General features: G+C 40.7%; 1 protein-coding gene across 2 annotated transcripts; it reads left to right on the top strand.

Moving 5' to 3' along the window:
- The first annotated feature begins 3,032 nt into the window (after positions 1-3,032).
- prrg1 (proline rich Gla (G-carboxyglutamic acid) 1) lies at positions 3,033-17,390 on the top strand. 2 transcript variants are annotated; one of them, XM_036579592.1, is made up of 4 exons: positions 3,033-3,098; positions 3,711-3,752; positions 6,076-6,236; positions 8,613-17,390. In XM_036579592.1, exons 2-4 carry the CDS (start codon positions 3,743-3,745, stop codon positions 9,084-9,086), a joined length of 645 nt encoding a protein of 214 aa, XP_036435485.1. In that variant the 5' UTR covers positions 3,033-3,098; positions 3,711-3,742; the 3' UTR covers positions 9,087-17,390. The 2 variants fall into 2 exon arrangements, with proteins under 2 accessions (XP_036435485.1, XP_036435486.1); XM_036579593.1 differs by having other exon boundaries at positions 3,060-3,098; positions 6,057-6,236.
- The last annotated feature ends 562 nt before the right edge of the window (positions 17,391-17,952 follow it).

A 17,952-nucleotide genomic window follows, 5' to 3' on the forward strand; every position in this document is an offset into this window, starting at 1 on the left:
GACCATCCAACATCAATACCTTTCCTCACTAATGCTCAATCAGATCCTCACAGCAATGTTCCAACATCTAATGTAAAGGCTTCCCAGAAGAGCAGAGGCTTTGTAGTTCTTCAATTACAGACTGTAGTCTGCTGTGTCTGATCCAATCATACCAGCACAACACACTCTAACACACCACCATAACCACGTCAGTATCACTGCATCGCTGACCCATCACCCAAATAATACCTGCTCTGTGGGGGTCCTGACCATTGAAGAACAGGGTAACAAAGTATGCAGAGAAACAGATGGACTACAGTCTGTAACTGTAGAACTACAAAGTGCACCTATATAGCAAGTGGAGCTGATAAAATGGACAGTGAGTGTAAAACAAGGAGGTGGTTTTAATGAAATGATTGGTCTGTGTTTTTATGTACACCAACCAATCATTTCATTAAGTTCACCTCCTTGTTTCTATGTATGCTTTACATACGTTATAAATTAGAAAATGTGTTAAAACTTGTGCACAAGCCACACTTTTTTGATACGTTAAATTCAGTAAGTAAGCAGTAACTGTCTATTAAAAGTTGCAGAAGTATGTTCTCTGTAGAGGATGTGTTTTCACCTGCACAACACGTCATCTAATGTAAGAAGGGGCGCCCAAACTTCTGCACTCGACTCTGTATGTGTGTCAGAGGGAGTCTGTGTGCACATCACTGATGCTGTGTTTGATGTATGCTGGGTATCAGAGTGTAAGTGTGCGCAGTGTAGCAGGACGTGGGGTCGAATGTGTCCTCTGGCAAAGTCTTTCTGCAGCTGCACTGCTTACCGATTCCAATCAGAGAGAAAAGCTCTGTGGGGCAAAAATATGTTAGTGAGCGTTAGGCCAGCCTCCAACACTCCGCACTAGGATCTGAAGGAGAGCCTGTCTGCAGACCTCCACACACGCCGGAGCCTGCGCTTCATTATCTGCAGAAACAAACCAACAACCATCTAACTGATGTCTGAATGATGTCTGCTGTGTAGATGAACTAAGAGAAGCACTGCATTTTTGTTTGTTTCTTTTATAAATATTATAAAGCCTAGGCCTACATGTTGAACTTTTATCATATTCAAATACAGTCTTTGCATTTAAAATGTGAAATTCATGCAGCTCTTATTGACTTATTATTATTAGCCTGGAGACACCACACTTAATTTGCTTAATTTACCACCAGAGCAGCCATGAAGTAAAAGTTATTCATATTTCACTGTTAGGACAAAAAAGCAGAAAACATATGTTTAACAGAAAATCACACAGAAGCCTCAACAACTACATATAACATCTATTTCTTCAGTGTTCAGTGAGTCACTCTTCTTTTTATTCCAGCTTCCATTCTTTTCAGGAGACTCACTTTCAGTTCCTCAAAGAATCTGCAGACACACCACCAAAGTTGCTGCTAGAAGCTGGTTGATCATTTTCTGAAGTAATCAAACACATTCAGTGACGTTGATGTCTTAAAGGCACAGTAACACAAATAGCATGTTTAATCCTAAAGGGTAAACGGTCAGGTAAAAATTAATTATGACTGTTTTTGGTACTTAAAACCACACAAATATAGTAAATTAACTTCAAAGAGAAAAAAATAAAATGTAACAAAATGTAAGATATTGGCCCTTTAAGGTAATTGAATTCACTCATTCAAAGAGTTGTCATCTGGATACTTTTGGAAACGTTCTGCAATAATAAAACAACATCAATATCTATGTACCCATATGGAAATCTGACATATGGCCATATATGCCCTTAAATCTCAAACAATCTGCAGACACACCTCCAAAGTTCAGTCTTAGAAGCTGGTTGATCGTTTTCTGAAGTAATCAAACACATTCAGTGGTGTTGAGGTCTGGACTCTGGGGTGGTCAGTCCATCGTTCAGCTTCTTTGTTTGATGTGTCCGTCTCCTTTTCTCAGTGAGGTTCTTCTTGATCAGCTACACATCCTTTCAGACCCACAGTGCTGAGTCGTCTTCTCACAGTGGAAGGATGGACAGAAACACCTGTGGATGTTTTCAGATCTGAAGCAGTTTGACTTTCTCCTCTCTCTCAGAGATGAAAGCTTTAAGTGCTGTTTATCTGATGGGGACGGGTTTTGGGGTCTACCAGGTCTTCCAGGTGGTTGTTAGAACTTTCATTTTCTCTGTAGCTTTTAATCAGATTTTGAACTTTTGTTTTTCTTCACTTCAACTTTCTCCTTCCTTATGCATGTGGACTGTCATATCTAATCTCCTCAGAAATATGAATAAAGTCTATTCAATGGCCATATTTAAATAAATCAAGAGTGAGGGGTCTCTAATGTTTGTTTGTTTTTAAACACTGTGTCCACTCACTGTCCACTCTATTAGACACTCCTACCTTGTCAGTCCACCTTGTAGATGTAAAGTCAGAGACGATAGCTAATCTGCTGCCGCACAGTTTGTGTTGGTCATCCTCTAGTCCTTCATCAGTGGTCACAGGACGCTGCCCACAGGACGCTGTTGGCTGGATATTTTTGGTTGGTGGACTATTCTCAGTCCAGCAGCGACACTGAGGTGTTTAAAAACTCCAGCAGCACTGCTGTGTCTGATCCACACAGACCAGCGCAACACACACTAACACACCACCACCACGTCAGTGTTACTGTAGTGCTGAGAATGACCCACCACCCAAATAGTACCTGCTCTGTGAGGGTCCATGGGGGGTCCTGACCACTGAAGAACAGGGTAAAAGGGGGCTAACAAAGTATGCAGAGAAACAGATGGACTACAGTCTGTAACTGTAGAACTACAAAGTGCACCTATATAGTAAGTGGAGCTGATAAAATGGACAATGAGTGTAGAAACAAGGAGGTGGTCATAATGTTATGCCTGATCGGTGTATGTCATATATTTAAAACACACATATCGCCATCAGATTTGGAATAAATTTGCGGTTTTGTTTGAAACAAATGAAGATGTTTTTATAATTAAATCCTTCCCCTACATTCTCTTCCATCACTGACACTCAGCAGCGCCTTTGTGGCGTGGGGCAGAGCGCATGTGTGCGCATGCGCAGTCTCGCATCCAGGGGCGAAAGCACAGGGCGCAGTTTGGGAGCGAGCAGGTAAACACGCTGATTTATGTCATTTTTAGGGTATTTGTCGTGTTTAAACATGTTGCTTTCATGTGTGGGACATACGAAGACATGCTTCGTTGTAATAACGACCAAAAGTAGAGTCTCCGTGGCTTGTTTTGTGTGTAAACCATGTCACGCTGTGGTAAAAAGCGTAAAAAAGCGGTTAAAATCTCAGTTGCTGGCTGAAGTCGTAGTTAGCTTTGGGCTAACGACCAAAACACAGCGTTTGTGGGGTGTTTAGATGTAGTTTTCATTGTCAAGACTGTTGACTGTGATTGATTTGCCAAAAACGGTGCGAAGCTGAAGTCAGCTCCTTATTCGCCAGCTTCTTGTTCGAATTTCCCCGTTCCACCTTAAATGGTGAGGCGCCAGAATGTAACTGCTGCACCATTTAAGGTGGAACGGGAACATTCGAGCAAAAACAGGCGGATAGGTGGCCAAAGTCTTTTATTCGTCCAGTCTGTGTTTGTATTCTGGTGTTCTTGTGTTTGTTAGCGGTTCATTTATTTTCTCTTCATTTCATTTTGATCTCCAACTCGAGTGCTGAATGGCAAAATTTGATAAATGTGTATTAAAATGTGAATTTTCTGTCCTCTCCAGGTTTGACAGCAGTAAACAGAGCTGCAGGAATCATGGGAGCTGGTAGGTACTAATATAATGACATAAAGAAATGAGTGTGTAGTTATATGTTACGATATGGTGTTAAAAAGATGGTTATTCAAGGGTTCTTTAGTAAAAGGAATGGTCTGTTTAGAACCATAAGTTCTATATAGACCTATTTCATGCTTGAATGGTTCTTTGCATGGTGAAATGGTTCTTCAGATTGATGAAGAATGTGCTGTGTATGGTTTTATATATGGAAAATGGCTTTATATGGGCTGAAATGGGTGTTTCTGTTATGATTTCAAGCTTCTTACAGCAGAAGAACCCTTTTTTTCTATGTAGAACCATTGTTTTTACTGAAGAACTCTTGAAGAACCATCTTTTTAAGGGTGTAAGTTTAGTCTGTTGCAGTAATAGTCATTGGTTTGTAATGGAATCAGTGTGTCTGTAACTTAAGCTGGTGAGATCATGCTGTTAAAAAGTGCATCTGAGTTCAGGGTGAGCAGTTTGGCTAAAATATAATATTAGGATACTCAAACGGGATCCTTAAGAAGTCATATCAAGTCTTAAATTAAAAGGTTATTATCAGATTTATTAAATTCCAAGATGATGCCAGGGTGAAAACAGTCATTCTCTATACTAAACCAATTGTGAATAGTCCAGCAACCAGTGTCTCAGAACATCTATCCATGTGATTTTCTGTAAAATACACATTAATATATGTTGTATTGGGCATTTTTCTGCATTGGAAATGGTATTTTTTCTGTCATTGTGGTCTTAAAAAGGCATCAAAAGGCTTTGAATATGAATTTGAAGGTTGTGCAACACGATATGTATCGTGATATCTCGTTAATAAGGTGGTACATACCCAGGAGTGCCATATTAATGCTACCGAAAACTAGGTGTGCGGTGACGTTTCACATACTGTGCAACACTAAATACAGTAAACAGGACCAGTAATGTTTTCTCATGCAGTTCACCAGTGTTGAAGTACTGATGGTGTCCGTGATGTGCTCCGAAAAGCATATTGTGACGTAATTGATCACAGTAATGATAAAATATGCCCACCTCTAATCTGACTACAGCCTAAGAAATTCACCAATATTGTTGATAGCTGAAGGTCTTTGTAATTGCAGACCGGCTGAAGTGTAATCTGTGTCTAATCAGAAATTCCTGGCACGTCTTGAATCACAGTTTGGGCCCTGTATTCTGCGAGTGACACTCAGGGCAGAGGAACAGTGGACTACTCTGTCTTTCTGTCCTTAAACACAGGCTGGCCCCAACGCCTCTATTTTACCAAGAAAGACCGGTCGGTTTCAAAGGAGCTTTTGTGCCGTACAGGAATTCGCACTGCGGGCATGTGTCTGTCTCTGCCCTTTGCGGCCGTTAAAGCCTCTAAATGTGTGTGTTTTGGGCACATTTTTGTATATAAGGGGTGCCCAAAGTTTCAATCTTGGGGGGCCAAAGTGCAGTGTTTGTGGAGGGCCAAAAATGACAATATACGCACAAAGATGGTAGGCAGGTTTCAAAAAGTACTGTTGGAATATGTATTTTAAAACAATGTTCTGTTACTAAAATATTTCAAAGTACAGATTTAAAAGTTATATATAGTACCACAGTGTGTCTGTCCTCTCACTGGGTGACGGAGTGGGATTAGGGTCGCTTATATTTGTATTATCTATTTTGCAAAGCACTTTCGGTGACCACAGTGTATGAAATAAGCCAAACCAGAGCCTTTCATAAATTCCAAAAATACATTATTGGAAGGTGAATAGGTTATGAAACCTGTGGAAATTTGCATATAAATGGGTGTGTCCACCAGCCCCTGTTCTTTACACTGCAAAAAAGTGACATTATTTTAAATCTAGTCGATATATGAATGTTTAGCTTATTTTTGGCCATTTTTTTTTGTTTTTACCTTTAAGTGATTTTAGTAAATAATATTATCTCACTGTATTGGTGGATAATATTGCTTGTTTCAGACATATTTGGTCTGTAGAAGCAAATTGGCAGATAATGTTGAGAGAAATTGACTTACTGAAATCACTTAACAAGTAAAAATGTCTAGAAATATATTAAATAGTCTTGATATAAGCTTAAAAATCTCAAAATGGGAAATATTAGATATGTCGACTAGATTTAAGATCATTTTGCTTGACAAGATACCATTTTTTTCATTGTACTGTAAGAGAGACCGGTATGAGAATTTAAAATGTGCATTATCATCATACAAATAGCCAAGGTGCATCTTAAACACATTTTTATCGAGTTTATTCAAGTAATCGTGACAACCCTGGCTGTGCATAGTGCTGTAATATCCTCTCTAAACACTTAGGTTTTCAGGTGCTTTGTCTTTCCACAGTCTTCCTGCCAGCGGACACGGCCCACGCTGTGCTGAGGAGGCTCCCGAGAGCGAACTTCTTTCTGGAGGAGATGAAGCAGGGCAACATCCAGAGGGAATGCCGGGAGGAGGTGTGCAACTACGAGGAGGCCAGGGAGGCTTTCGAAAATGATGAGAAAACGGTGCGGGCAAGTCGCTGCGCGCTCAGACGCTCATGTGTACATTAAAACTCTCCCTCTCTCTCAGTTTATCTCCCTTTCTCACTGTCACACTGTGTCTCTCTCTCTTTTTCTCTCTCTCTCTCCTGTTGCATGTGCTGCTCTGTGGAATTTCCTGCGAGCAGGATGTGCGCTATCGAGAGGAAGTGTAGCCGACTCCCTCAAAGTGGCCCTCAGAGACTCGACTGTGATACAAATTCATTTTAGGTCAAAGAGCAGCTACCCGTTTCACCGCTTAGTCTTGAACCACTTAATCTTGTTTAGTTTGGCAGGCAGGAATACAGTTAATATTCCTCTGGCGAGAAATTCGACATTTAGTGAAAATGAATTAAAATAGAAGCTGTTATGATGGTAAAATACTTGGTTTGTTACATCCTTAAGGCTTATTACACTGTAACTACATGTAAAACAATGCAAGCTGAGTTATGTTTACCTTAGAGGAGTGAGGAATAGAAGCCTGGGCTTTTCCTGACCATTTAAGGGGTCTCTAAAAAGCACCCACAAAAGCACTCCATTCTTGTCACGTTACGGCCTTTTCACACCAAGCGAGACTTATTCATATGATTTACTCTGACATGAGTAAATTAACTACAATACTTGTCTATAAGGCTGGGTGATATGACAATATTTATCATTATCGTACTTCTCTGAGTTCAAAAACACTGACCAAATGCATGTTTCATTGCAAAGAGAGAAGAATTAGGCCTGTTTAATTGGACTCAGTGTAGCACAGTTGGCAAAATGTTGAATAAAAATTATTTGTAGTTCTCAGACTTCAGAAGAACTTAATATCGTGACATATTGTGTATCATTTAAACGTTTGAGTTATTTAATTTTTGCCAGATTGCTCGCTCCTTGTTTCACTGATGATATACAACAAATACGATTTTTCTGATGGCGAAAATGCGTCATTGTTTTATTTCATTTCTATTTTATTCGCCTTCAGACTTTTGCAGGCGACATAAACTCTCTTAAACAGTCACGGTTACCTCTGGTGTTGGCATGGCAACAACCAAGATGACGGGTCGGCTGTGTCCAACTTCAGAAGCATGAATTTGTCCTCTAATTCATTACATGTGGTGCTAGCAACTTCAAAATCAGCTCAAGCTGAGTCGGAGAAATTTCTGCTCCAGAATAAGGATGAAAAATTTGTTTCTCTTCGCTTTTTTTGTCAGCATTTACCCGTTTTTTTATCACTTTGTGCTTGGTGCATAACTAACTTGCTAAGTTAGCACTTTGTGCTTGGTGCATAACTAACTTCCCTCCTCTCTTGCACAGAGCTAACCAAAAATAGAGTGACGTCTTTGCTCTGCTTTACTGGAATGGTGATTTAAGGCTTATTTCTTACGTTTCAGGAAACAATACCCTTCTTCCCCATGACCACCATTATAAACAGGCCGGATTAATACCTGCTTTACTGAGTTACTCTTTAAGCTCCAGAAGGACTGAGTCCTTCCTTTCTGTGGTGCTCGTCCTCCGCAAAACGAAATATGAGATTACGTGTGAGAATGTTGGAGCTGTTGTTTAAGGCCTTTGGGGTCACAGACAGGATAGAGGGAGAGGCTAATATTACACGACACAATTGCACAAGAGGTGTAAAATTACATGCACAGTTACATGGCTGAGAACACTGACGTTTATTCTGTACTTGGTAACATGCCAGGAACGTATTACGCGGCTTTGTGTTGAAATGTTTTGTACACAAGTTGTATTTATTCATTTTTGTTAAAGATGTTAATGTCTCTAGCATGCAAGGACTTGATTAGAACATGGTTAGGTGTGGCAACCCAGTACTTTTTAAAGCGTATGGATTTAGTAATGGGTGACTAACACTGTGCTTACTCTGTTACTCAGCAGACATTAGCTTAAAGAAGATAGGCAGCAGACAGATGTTTAGATTTGATATTTACTACTGATATTTGACATAACAAATACATCAAGTATATCAGTTGTGCTCCATATGAGTAGGTTGGTATAGTGTAGTGGGTAACACTGCTGCCCTCTGGGGTGCTGGGGTTCAATCCTCCGCCTGGGTAAGCACCCTACACTATACCAGAAGGAGTCCTTGGGCAAGACTCCTAACACTACCTTCGCTTACCTGTGTAAAAATGATCAAATTGTAAGTTGCTCTGATAAGAGCGTCTGACAAATGCCGTAAATGTAAATGTAGATTTCTTAGGCGACACTACTGAAATAAACTTGATGCTGTGATGTATTTGGACAGTAGTGTGATAGTAAACATGACCATCACTAATTTTATGCAAAAAGGCCAAATTGGTGCCACTTCAGCCTTGTAATTTGATCCCTGATCTCTTTGTCCTGATTTGTGATTGGCTGCAGAGGCGTTTCTGGGAGGAGTATCAGCGTGAGAGCAGCCCCAGACCCGGCGGATTTGACTCGATAGCGGGCGGAGTCAACTCCATCTACTTGATCCTCCCCTTGCTTCTGGTGGTTCTCCTCATCGCTGCCATTTCCATCACGGTGTGGAGGTGTCACTCGCGCAAGAGGTCCCAGCGCAGCCCTGCTATTGGCCGGCCTCGGAGAGACGCTGCCCTCGCGGTGGTGGCTATGGACCAGTGGGGACGGGACTACCAGCCGGACCTCAGCCCCCATTCGGAAATCAGCGCACACAGTAGCCCCGCCTACCCGGGCGCCGACATCACGCCTGGGCGGGGCAGCGGCGGGGATTTGCCTCCGTCTTATGAGGAGGCAGTAGGTCATATGGACGTGCAGATTGAGGAGGAGGCTCCGCCGCAGTATGACGACATCATCAATAACCCTGCTAGCAGTATTGTGATTGGCCAAGGGAAGTGAAGGTTACTCCACCACGTAATCTGCTAATATACCCTAACTTTTAAGGTTTATTCCAATCCCATCACTGCTTCTCTTGTTTCTCTGCCTACCCCGTCCTTCTTACACTCTTTACACTGGGGCCCAGCCAGCTGTCTCACTACTGATACAGAGTTTTTATATCCGAGGAAAACAAAGCTGAGTCACTTCCTAAGCAGTGACGTGACTCTGAATGCATCCTAACGTTTAACAGGAGCCTAAATATGGCCGCAGCGGAAAAAAGCAAGTGAGTGCAACGCCCAGTGTTGCTCAGAAAGAGAAAACAAACCTAGTAAAAGTGCTTATGCAGCCGACGTCACTGTCACTTCTCCCCCGTTCAACAGTTGCAGGGTCAGAAATACCTCGAAATCGAGTGTTAACCTCAGCTCCCCGGCCAGGCCAGGCCCCGGCCTAGAGCCTGTCTACTCTCTGAGTCATAGGAGCGAATACTGTAGAGGAAGGGGGTTTGTTTTCCTTTCCCTAGTTACATCTCCATGATGATGCAGCACTGTTAACCTACAACATTCCGCCTCATTAGATAGCGCAACACTAGCAATATTGAAAAACACGAAACCTCTGTGGATCCAGTTAACAGCTAGAGGGCTACAGCACTTCCTGTAGCAAACCTGAATCAGCTAACCCGATAATTAGGAAGCCCTACATGAACTGAATCAGGTATGTGAGAGCAGAGAACAAAGAAAACACTAGACTGCACAGCAGGGGTGCACCGATCATGAGTTTTTATGGCTGAGTCTGATTTCTTACAGCCTAATTGGCTGATTTTATTAACCTTTTAGTTGTTTTTTAACTTTAAGTTCACACTGTTAAATGGACACATAACATGAAACATATTAGCACAGTTCCAGTGGAGGTGGGCAAAATATATCACGATACTTAAAGAAATTTACTGATATGTCCTGAGATTTGTTTTTTTTTTCTGACTTCAAGAAGGAGCAAGTAGAGCCAAACAAAAACTTTGTGTACAGATGATTTTTATTCAACGTTTCACACAATGTTGAATAAAAACCTGCACTAATTTCAATTAAAAATAAACACACAGTTGATCAGTGTTATTTAATGCCCAGCCCTATTTTCCAGCACTTTCTATTAGCCAAAGTTGCAGTATAAATAGAATTATTTGTTCTTTAATGGGCCAAACTGGCATTTTAAATCCTTAGTTCAGTTGCCTGTTTAAATAACATGACTAAAATAAAGTGCTACATTGATAATAGAGAGCAACTGGCTACTTAGCACTGTGAGTCATTAGGCCTGTCACATTATTACGAAATTATTTGAGCTGATCGCGATTCTTTAAGCTGACCGCTAAACATTTTCCACAGTTGTTGATTTCATCATTTTCTGCAGTCATATGCAAAAGTTTGGGTGCCCCCTGGTCAAATAACATGTTGATTTTCTAAATATCCTCTACAGAGAACACACATTTAAATGCACAGTTACTGTTTATTTGCTGAATTTACCATATATTAAAAAAAATAAAACTGCTTTTATTTTCTTCCATTGTGTTAAACTCAGCAAATATAGAGACTGTGCAGTAAAATTCACAGAAAAGCGCCATATTTAAGGCTGTTCCCTGTAGACAATGTTTTGACACATTTTCACTTAGAAAATCAACAAAACATGTCATTCCTAGGGGTGTTAAAACTTTTGCATACGACTGTTGGTTTACACAGCAAACAGAATGTGAACTGGGTGAATCAGGTTGAGGCAAATGAATGTAAATAAAAGAAACTGAGAAGTCAGGGATCTTACAAAACAGCAGATGCTCTAACCTGGTGCTTTAACATGTTCTGATGGCAGCAGTGAGTAATGTTTGTTTACTTGTAAGCTGTTGTTTCTAATTTTAGCATTTTAGCATGTATTCTTTTAGAACAGATGTTTGTTTTTGCACGTGTTTACTAAACAAGACATTTGTGTGGCTAAGTAAGGTTAGTCGGTCAGCCAGTTTGGCCACTTCAGGCTCGTACGTTGATGGTTGCGTAAAACGAGCAAAAAAGATAAATTGGTAATTGCAGTGATTTTATATGATGATTTCTTGTTATCTACAAATTTATGGTAGTGACAGGCCTATGAGTCATGCATATTTAATGCTACGACAGTTCGGTACAGGTGTAGCAGCAGCATTCAAACAGCACTCACCTGTCTCACATTATGTACATCACAAAGTTGCAACACAGATCAGCCAAATTCGAAATAAATTGCCAGTTGCGATTATGCATCCCTGCTGTGCAGTTCTGCCCAGAACTGTAATGCGTTAAAGGAATAGCTTGACCAAACATGCTAATGTGGCTTACGATGAATGGAAGCTATTAGCCACCAAATATGTCTTTGTCATGATGCCAATTGGTGCCTATATGATTTCATTCACTTTTAGACTGTAGACTGGGGTTCAATCCCTGCCTGGGTAAGCACCCCACACTATACCAATAAGAGTCCTTGGGCAAGACTCCTAACACTGCCTTCGCCTACCTGTGTAAAAATGATCGAATTGTAAGTCGCTCTGGATAAAAGCGTCAGCCAAATGCCATACATGTAAATGTAAATGTAGATTTCTTAGGCCGGACTACTGAAATAAACTTGATGCTGTGATGTATTTGGACAGTAGTGTGATAGTAAACATTGCCAGCGCTAATTTTATGCAAAAAGGCCAAATTGGTGCCACTTCAGCCTTGTAATTTGAGCCCAGCCCATGTCATGATGCTAATTGGTGCCTATATGATTGCATTCACTTTTAGCAACATTAGCATTTTGGATCTGAACCTCCTCTTTAGTTTTGGGTTGGATGCTGCTGTTCTCATTGGAAGGCTCACACTGCGTCTGTTTGAGGGCTGTGAATTGTTAGTGACTCTTGTTTTTTATGGCTGTGTTCCAAATAGCATACTGTGTACTGTATACTGTGTACTGCACCAGTATATGCTGAACACTGCACACTTCTCTTCAGTAAGATACTGTATAGTATCCAGTATACAACAAAAGCCAGACCCTGAAGACCTGCTTCATTTTCCTTAGCCCTCCAGTTGCTGCTTAGTAACCATTGCTAGCCACTTTTTGGCTCACTTTTCAGGTCAGATCTTTAGCATGTGAATGTATTTTGGTCAAGAGACGTGCCTGCTGAGTTTTGAAAGATACCAAGTCAGCATGGAGGGTGTTTTCTACCCAGAGCTGGACAATATGGCCTAAAAATGTAATATCACGATACTTCAAGAAGTTTTCACCCTACACAATATGCCACAATTATTTTTATAAGGATAGAACAGGCAAAGTAGTGCTGTATTTAAAAATACTATCAAAAACTGAGCTCCCTGGAGAAAGAATTAGTCACCTCACGTGTTTAAGGTGGTAGTAAATTCAGGCTTCTGCAGATAAAAATCGCTTTACTTCCAGTCAAGAATTGCTTTTGGAAGTCAAAGCAGGTCCTTCACAGCCAATTTCTGAAAGAACTTTCTGCAAGGAAGCGATTTTTATTCACATGGTGTGAAACACGCCGTCAGTTTCGTCTTTCGGCCACAAATCTAACAAGAATTTCCTGTAGACTGGGATTTTTGCCACTTCTGGTCGACCCGTATGACCGCACGCTTCAATACACCTGCAGACTCAGCTACTTCCTTCACCCTGTGGCCTTTGGCATACTCTGCCTTTGCAATCACTCCTTTTTGCCAATCAATAACGTCTGCTTTGCGACCCATTTTCCACACATTGAATGAGACATTCATTGCACTGTACCACCTCTTCTCAATCTATGAATCCCGTCACACACCCCACTGGTATTTATAGCCCGATCAACCTTGTGCAGGAGACTGAAGTGACTACCCCCTTAAACATGCAAGGCGACTCATTTTTTGTCCGAGGATCTTATGAATACAATGATTTGTTTATACACTGAGCTGCAACCAATATAAGTTAAACACTTTTAAGAGTTAAACACTTTATACACTGAGCTGCACTACATCCCATTAAACACGACTAATTGTGCTTTGCAACCGAACATGCAGTTGCGAAGTCTTTTTAAATGCTGATATTTACAATATGCTCAAAAAAGTATATTGTGACACACTGTGATGTAATTTATCATGACATTGATAAATATTCTCATATTGCCCAGCTCTATTTCTACCCATCTCCAAAGCGCAACAAATCCTACTTTTGCTAAAAGGTCAGTCATTTTCACTTTCATTACACTTGTTGGTAAAATGAGCTAGTTTGACTGAATAATAAGCAGTGTGACTCCACACGTGAGCCTGAAAAGCCAGGCTAAAGCTAATGTTTTAACTACATTATCTGAGCAGTCAGTTAACTTTATTAAACAAAGTAAGCAAACCCACCTCAATACACTGCAAAAATGGTATCTTGTCAAGTAAAATTATCCTAAATATAGTCAAGAAATTTAAGATTTCTTCTGTTAAGATAGTTAAATAATCTTAAATCAAGATAACAACAAAGTTCTTGACATTTTTACTTGTTTGTAATTTTAACAAGTAAAATTATCTCACCATATTGGCAGATAATTTAGCTTGTTTTAAGAAATCAGCTTGAAACCAGCAAAATTATCTGCCAGTATAGTGAGATAATTTTACTTAATAAAATGACCTAAAACAAGTAAAAAAAATGTGGAAATAAGCCAGATAATCTTATAATACGAAAAAATAAATCTTATAAAGTGCACAACCATGTACAAATGGGAAATATTAGATATATCGACTAGAATTAAGATCATTTATCTTGGCAAGATACCATTTTTTGCAGTGTGCCAGCAGAAAAAGCTGATGAGGCTTCAGCTTTGCACTCAGTGCAGCAGCAAAACAAATTATTTCCCTTTCATTTCATTAATGTATCCATATAAAACTGATTCCCCAGCCATTAAATTGTTCAGAGCAAACCGGGCGTTTTTACGTCAGTGGTTACATCACAGCCAGGTGTTTTTATTGTAATGGAGAACTCCATGTTTGTCGCACATACATACTGCTTTCAGGTACTGTCAGTACATGAGCAGGATGCACAACCTATTTTGAACACAGCCTGCACAGTTTATGCAGAGTGAATCAGCTTTGTGACTGTTTTAGTGCCATTATCGTAAAATCGGCCCTCTCGGTTGTGTCCGTATTCACATGTGCTGGATGAATGCGTTTGTGCTCGTGCGGTGAATCATGCAGTTACAGATAAGAAAGACGATGGAGGCGGGAAAATAACATTTTTATCTCTTTATTGTGGCAGGATGAGAATACTGAAGAACCCGTTTAACAATGAGGTTTAGTTACTATGATGTTCAGGCGGAAAGTAAATCTGCTATGCACTGATTTTTCTTTTTTAGATTTTATTTTTACAAAGAGAATAATTATGCATTTTTTAAAAAAAATAATTTGGATACAGCCTCATGCAGGTTTACGAGTTAAAAAAAATATTCAGGTGAAAAACTGTACACTCATTATCGGCAAGAAATAATGGAGTGTGTATGTAATAGTGATTCGAGAGACAACTGCTAAGTGTTGTCGTTAGGCATGTTTTTGACTGATTTCAGGAATTCTCTCAGATTCAGGCTGAGATTACTAACCCTTTTTTAAAACGTGAATAACGTGAGAATGTTCACACATATTAAGACGAACTAACACGCGCGTGTTTGTTACATAGGACTGAACAGTTTGTGTTTTTGTGAATGTGATACAGAAGCCTACATTTCTCCCGGGACAAATGAAGATGTTTTACATCTGTTGCAATGTATTTTTTTTTCCGTTTTGTGCATGGCAAGCCATGTTTGGACATTACATGTCCCCCTCTTGCACAAAGTAAGCAGACAGGTCTTCTCTCATGACTTTGGCTCCTAGGAAACAGTTCAGTTTTACTTAATTGCCTGGACGTGCAGCACTGAAGAGTGTACACCGAGTTCAGGATCAGGAAACTAGGACTGGACCCAAAAAAACAACAAATTGAAAGAGCCTCAGTGAGGAAACTTGGGCTTTTTTCACAAAAGATCTCAGAGTTGGATCCAAGTTCAGTTTTTCCTCACAGAAGAGGAGTTTGACGATTGCGACTACTGGTACTGATCATCCATAAAGGGGCCATATCTTTAAAAACTAAATTTTGCTTATTTTTTTGCAGATAAAGGAGTTTGACATACTCTGTAGAATATATCTCCCTTCCCAGCAATTCATATGTGGAAACTAATCCACTAAAACAGCCTGTTATAGTTGTGAAATCACAACCATGTACACTTTTACATCTGACTACCTGTTCAACCTACAGCAGTTTAGCTCCACCCATTCGGCCTGTAGAAGTTTAGGTCCTGCCATTTGGCCTATGGTAGTTTAGCTCCACCCATTTAGCCTACAGCAGTTTAGGTTCTCACGTTAGGTCTATGGCAGTTTGGGTCCACCCATTCGGCCTATAGCACTTAAGGTCTTCCCATTCAGCCTATAGTAGTTTAGGTCCAGCCATTCGACCTATAGTAGTTTAGGTCCAACCATTTGACCTATGGCAGTTTGGGTCCACCCATTCGGCCTATGGCACTTTTGGTCTTCCCATTCGGCCTATAGTAGTTTAGGTCCAGCCATTCGACCTATAGTAGTTTAGGTCCAACCATTTGACCTATAGCAGTTTTGGTCCACCCATTCAGCCTATAGCAGTTTAGGTCCTCCCATTTGGCCTATGGCAGTTTAGGTCCTCACGTTAGGTCTATGGCAGTTTGGGTCCACCCATTCGGCCTATAGCACTTTAGGTCTTCCCATTCAGGCTATAGTAGTTTAGGTCCGGCCATTCGACCTATAGTAGTTTAGGTCCATCCATTTGACCTATAGTAGTTTAGGTCCATCCATTCGGCCTATAGTAGTTTAGGTCCATCCATCCGGCCTATAGCAGTTCAGCCCTGCCGATTGAGTACACAGCAGTTTAGACTATAGCAGCCGAGGTCCTCCCATTCAGCCTACAAGCACTACAGGCCCTCCCATTTGGCCTACAGCAGTTTAGCTCCACCCATTCAGCCTATAGCAGTTTCGGTCCTCCCATTCGGCCTATAGCAGTTTAGCTCTACCAATTCCTGTACAGGTGATGTAGAGTGTCGTTCATGCAGACAGTCTATAGCAGTGTTATTGGAGTAGAAGGGCACAATAACAAAAACAGCACTGAATTTAGGGAGTTAAGTTTGGGAAACAGTCACTGGACTTAAGTGGACTTCAGTGGGAAAACAAATAGAAAAAAAATGTTGAATATGGCCCCTTTAAGGTGAGATCTGACCTTAGTTTGATGTTGCCTTGCTGATCGACAGTGGTGTAGACTGCTGTTATGTAGATCAGGCCTGGAGGCAGATCAGCTGCATGAACCACGCAATCAGATGACTCCTGGCATAGGACAGCTCCTATCTTTTAAAGCCATCGCTTCTGCACAAGCAGCACCATAATGGTGTTTTCCGCTCTAGAGTGGCCAGCTTCCTCCTTCAGAAGGGTTGATTAGTTGAGAAAAAGCAGTGTTGAGGGATTAGCGCCATCTGCAGGACTGCAGTGGTCCAGGGAGCTTCACTGGTAGAAGCACAGTGCTTCTTATTTTGTTGGGAGAAGAATTTGTCGCCAAGTCCAGCTCATTTGACTACTTCAGAAAAGGCCTGTGGAGGCGTAAAGATTTGCCCTTCAGGTTTCTGAGTGTGTGTTTGTGTTGGCGTGAGAGTAAACACTATAACAGAGCATAACGTAATGCATATTTACTGATAGGTGATGAGTGAATGCACTTTTCTTAGGGCACTGTTTGCCCTTTATCGAGGAACATTAATGATGATATATAACACGGCGAAAGCTGTTTTTCTTTCTTTCTCTCTCTATTAGGTTTTTCTTCCATCTGCTCAGCCAGTTTGAGCCAGCAAACCAAACCATTCTCACTTCGCCTAATGTGGTCTGTGTTTAGAAAGTAAGGCAAAATGTGATTGTTATTAGAAACATGGTCAGCGATGATGGTCAGCATTAAAAACTGTAGATTGGTTGTGATTTCTATGCAGTTTAGAGTGTGGTGTGGGTATTGTTACTATTTTTTTGCTTATGCCTTATAAAATTTGAGGTGTGTATGGATGTGTGTGTATATATAATATGAAAAACCTTTTTTTGGAAATTATGAGCTTGAATTTTGTTTGTAATAAATGTTTTTCAACCCAGGCTTTTAGTACTTTGTTGCTGTGAGGTAAATATTAGCAAAGAATGTTGTTCAATTTTTTGTGATAATATAAAGTACTGTGCAGAAGTCAGAGACCACACCTCATTTTTTATTTACAGTCAAAATCGGTTGTTCATTTTTCAGTGTCAGGAAGAAAAAAGTTAAAAAAAAATAAAATAAAATAACATACATCAATCAGGCATAACATTGCGACCACCTCCTTGTTTCTACGCTCATTGTCCATTTTATCAGCTCCACTTACTATATAGGTGCACTTTGTAGTTCTACAGTTACAGACTGTAGTCCATCTGTTTCTCTGATACTTTGTTAGCCCCCTTTTACCCTGTTCTTCAGTGGTCAGGACCCCCATGGACCCTCACAGAGCAGGTACTGTTTGGGTCGTGGATCATTCTCAGCACTGCAGTAACACTGATGTGCTGGTACGAGTGGATCAGACACAGCAGTGCTGCTGGAGTTTTTAAACACTGTGTCCACTCACTGTCCACTCTATTAGACACTCCTACCTTGTCGGTCCACCTTGTAGATGTAAAGTCAGAGACGATAGCTCATCTGCTGCTGCACAGTTTGTGTTGGTCATCTAGTCCTTCATCAGTGGTCACAGGACGCTGCCCACAGGACGCTGTTGGCTGGATATTTTTGGTTGGTGGACTATTCTCAGTCCAGCAGTGACACTGAGGTGTTTAAA

The sequence above is a fragment of the Colossoma macropomum genome, unplaced genomic scaffold, assembly GCF_904425465.1.
Source record: "Colossoma macropomum unplaced genomic scaffold, Colossoma_macropomum, whole genome shotgun sequence".
Taxonomy (NCBI): domain Eukaryota; kingdom Metazoa; phylum Chordata; class Actinopteri; order Characiformes; family Serrasalmidae; genus Colossoma; species Colossoma macropomum.

Bases quoted from the DNA above. Each gene is read 5' to 3' on its own strand.
- prrg1 (XM_036579592.1), top strand. The intron at 6,237-8,612 runs GTGCGGGCAAGT...GATTGGCTGCAG, and splicing joins TCGAAAATGATGAGAAAACG to AGGCGTTTCTGGGAGGAGTA.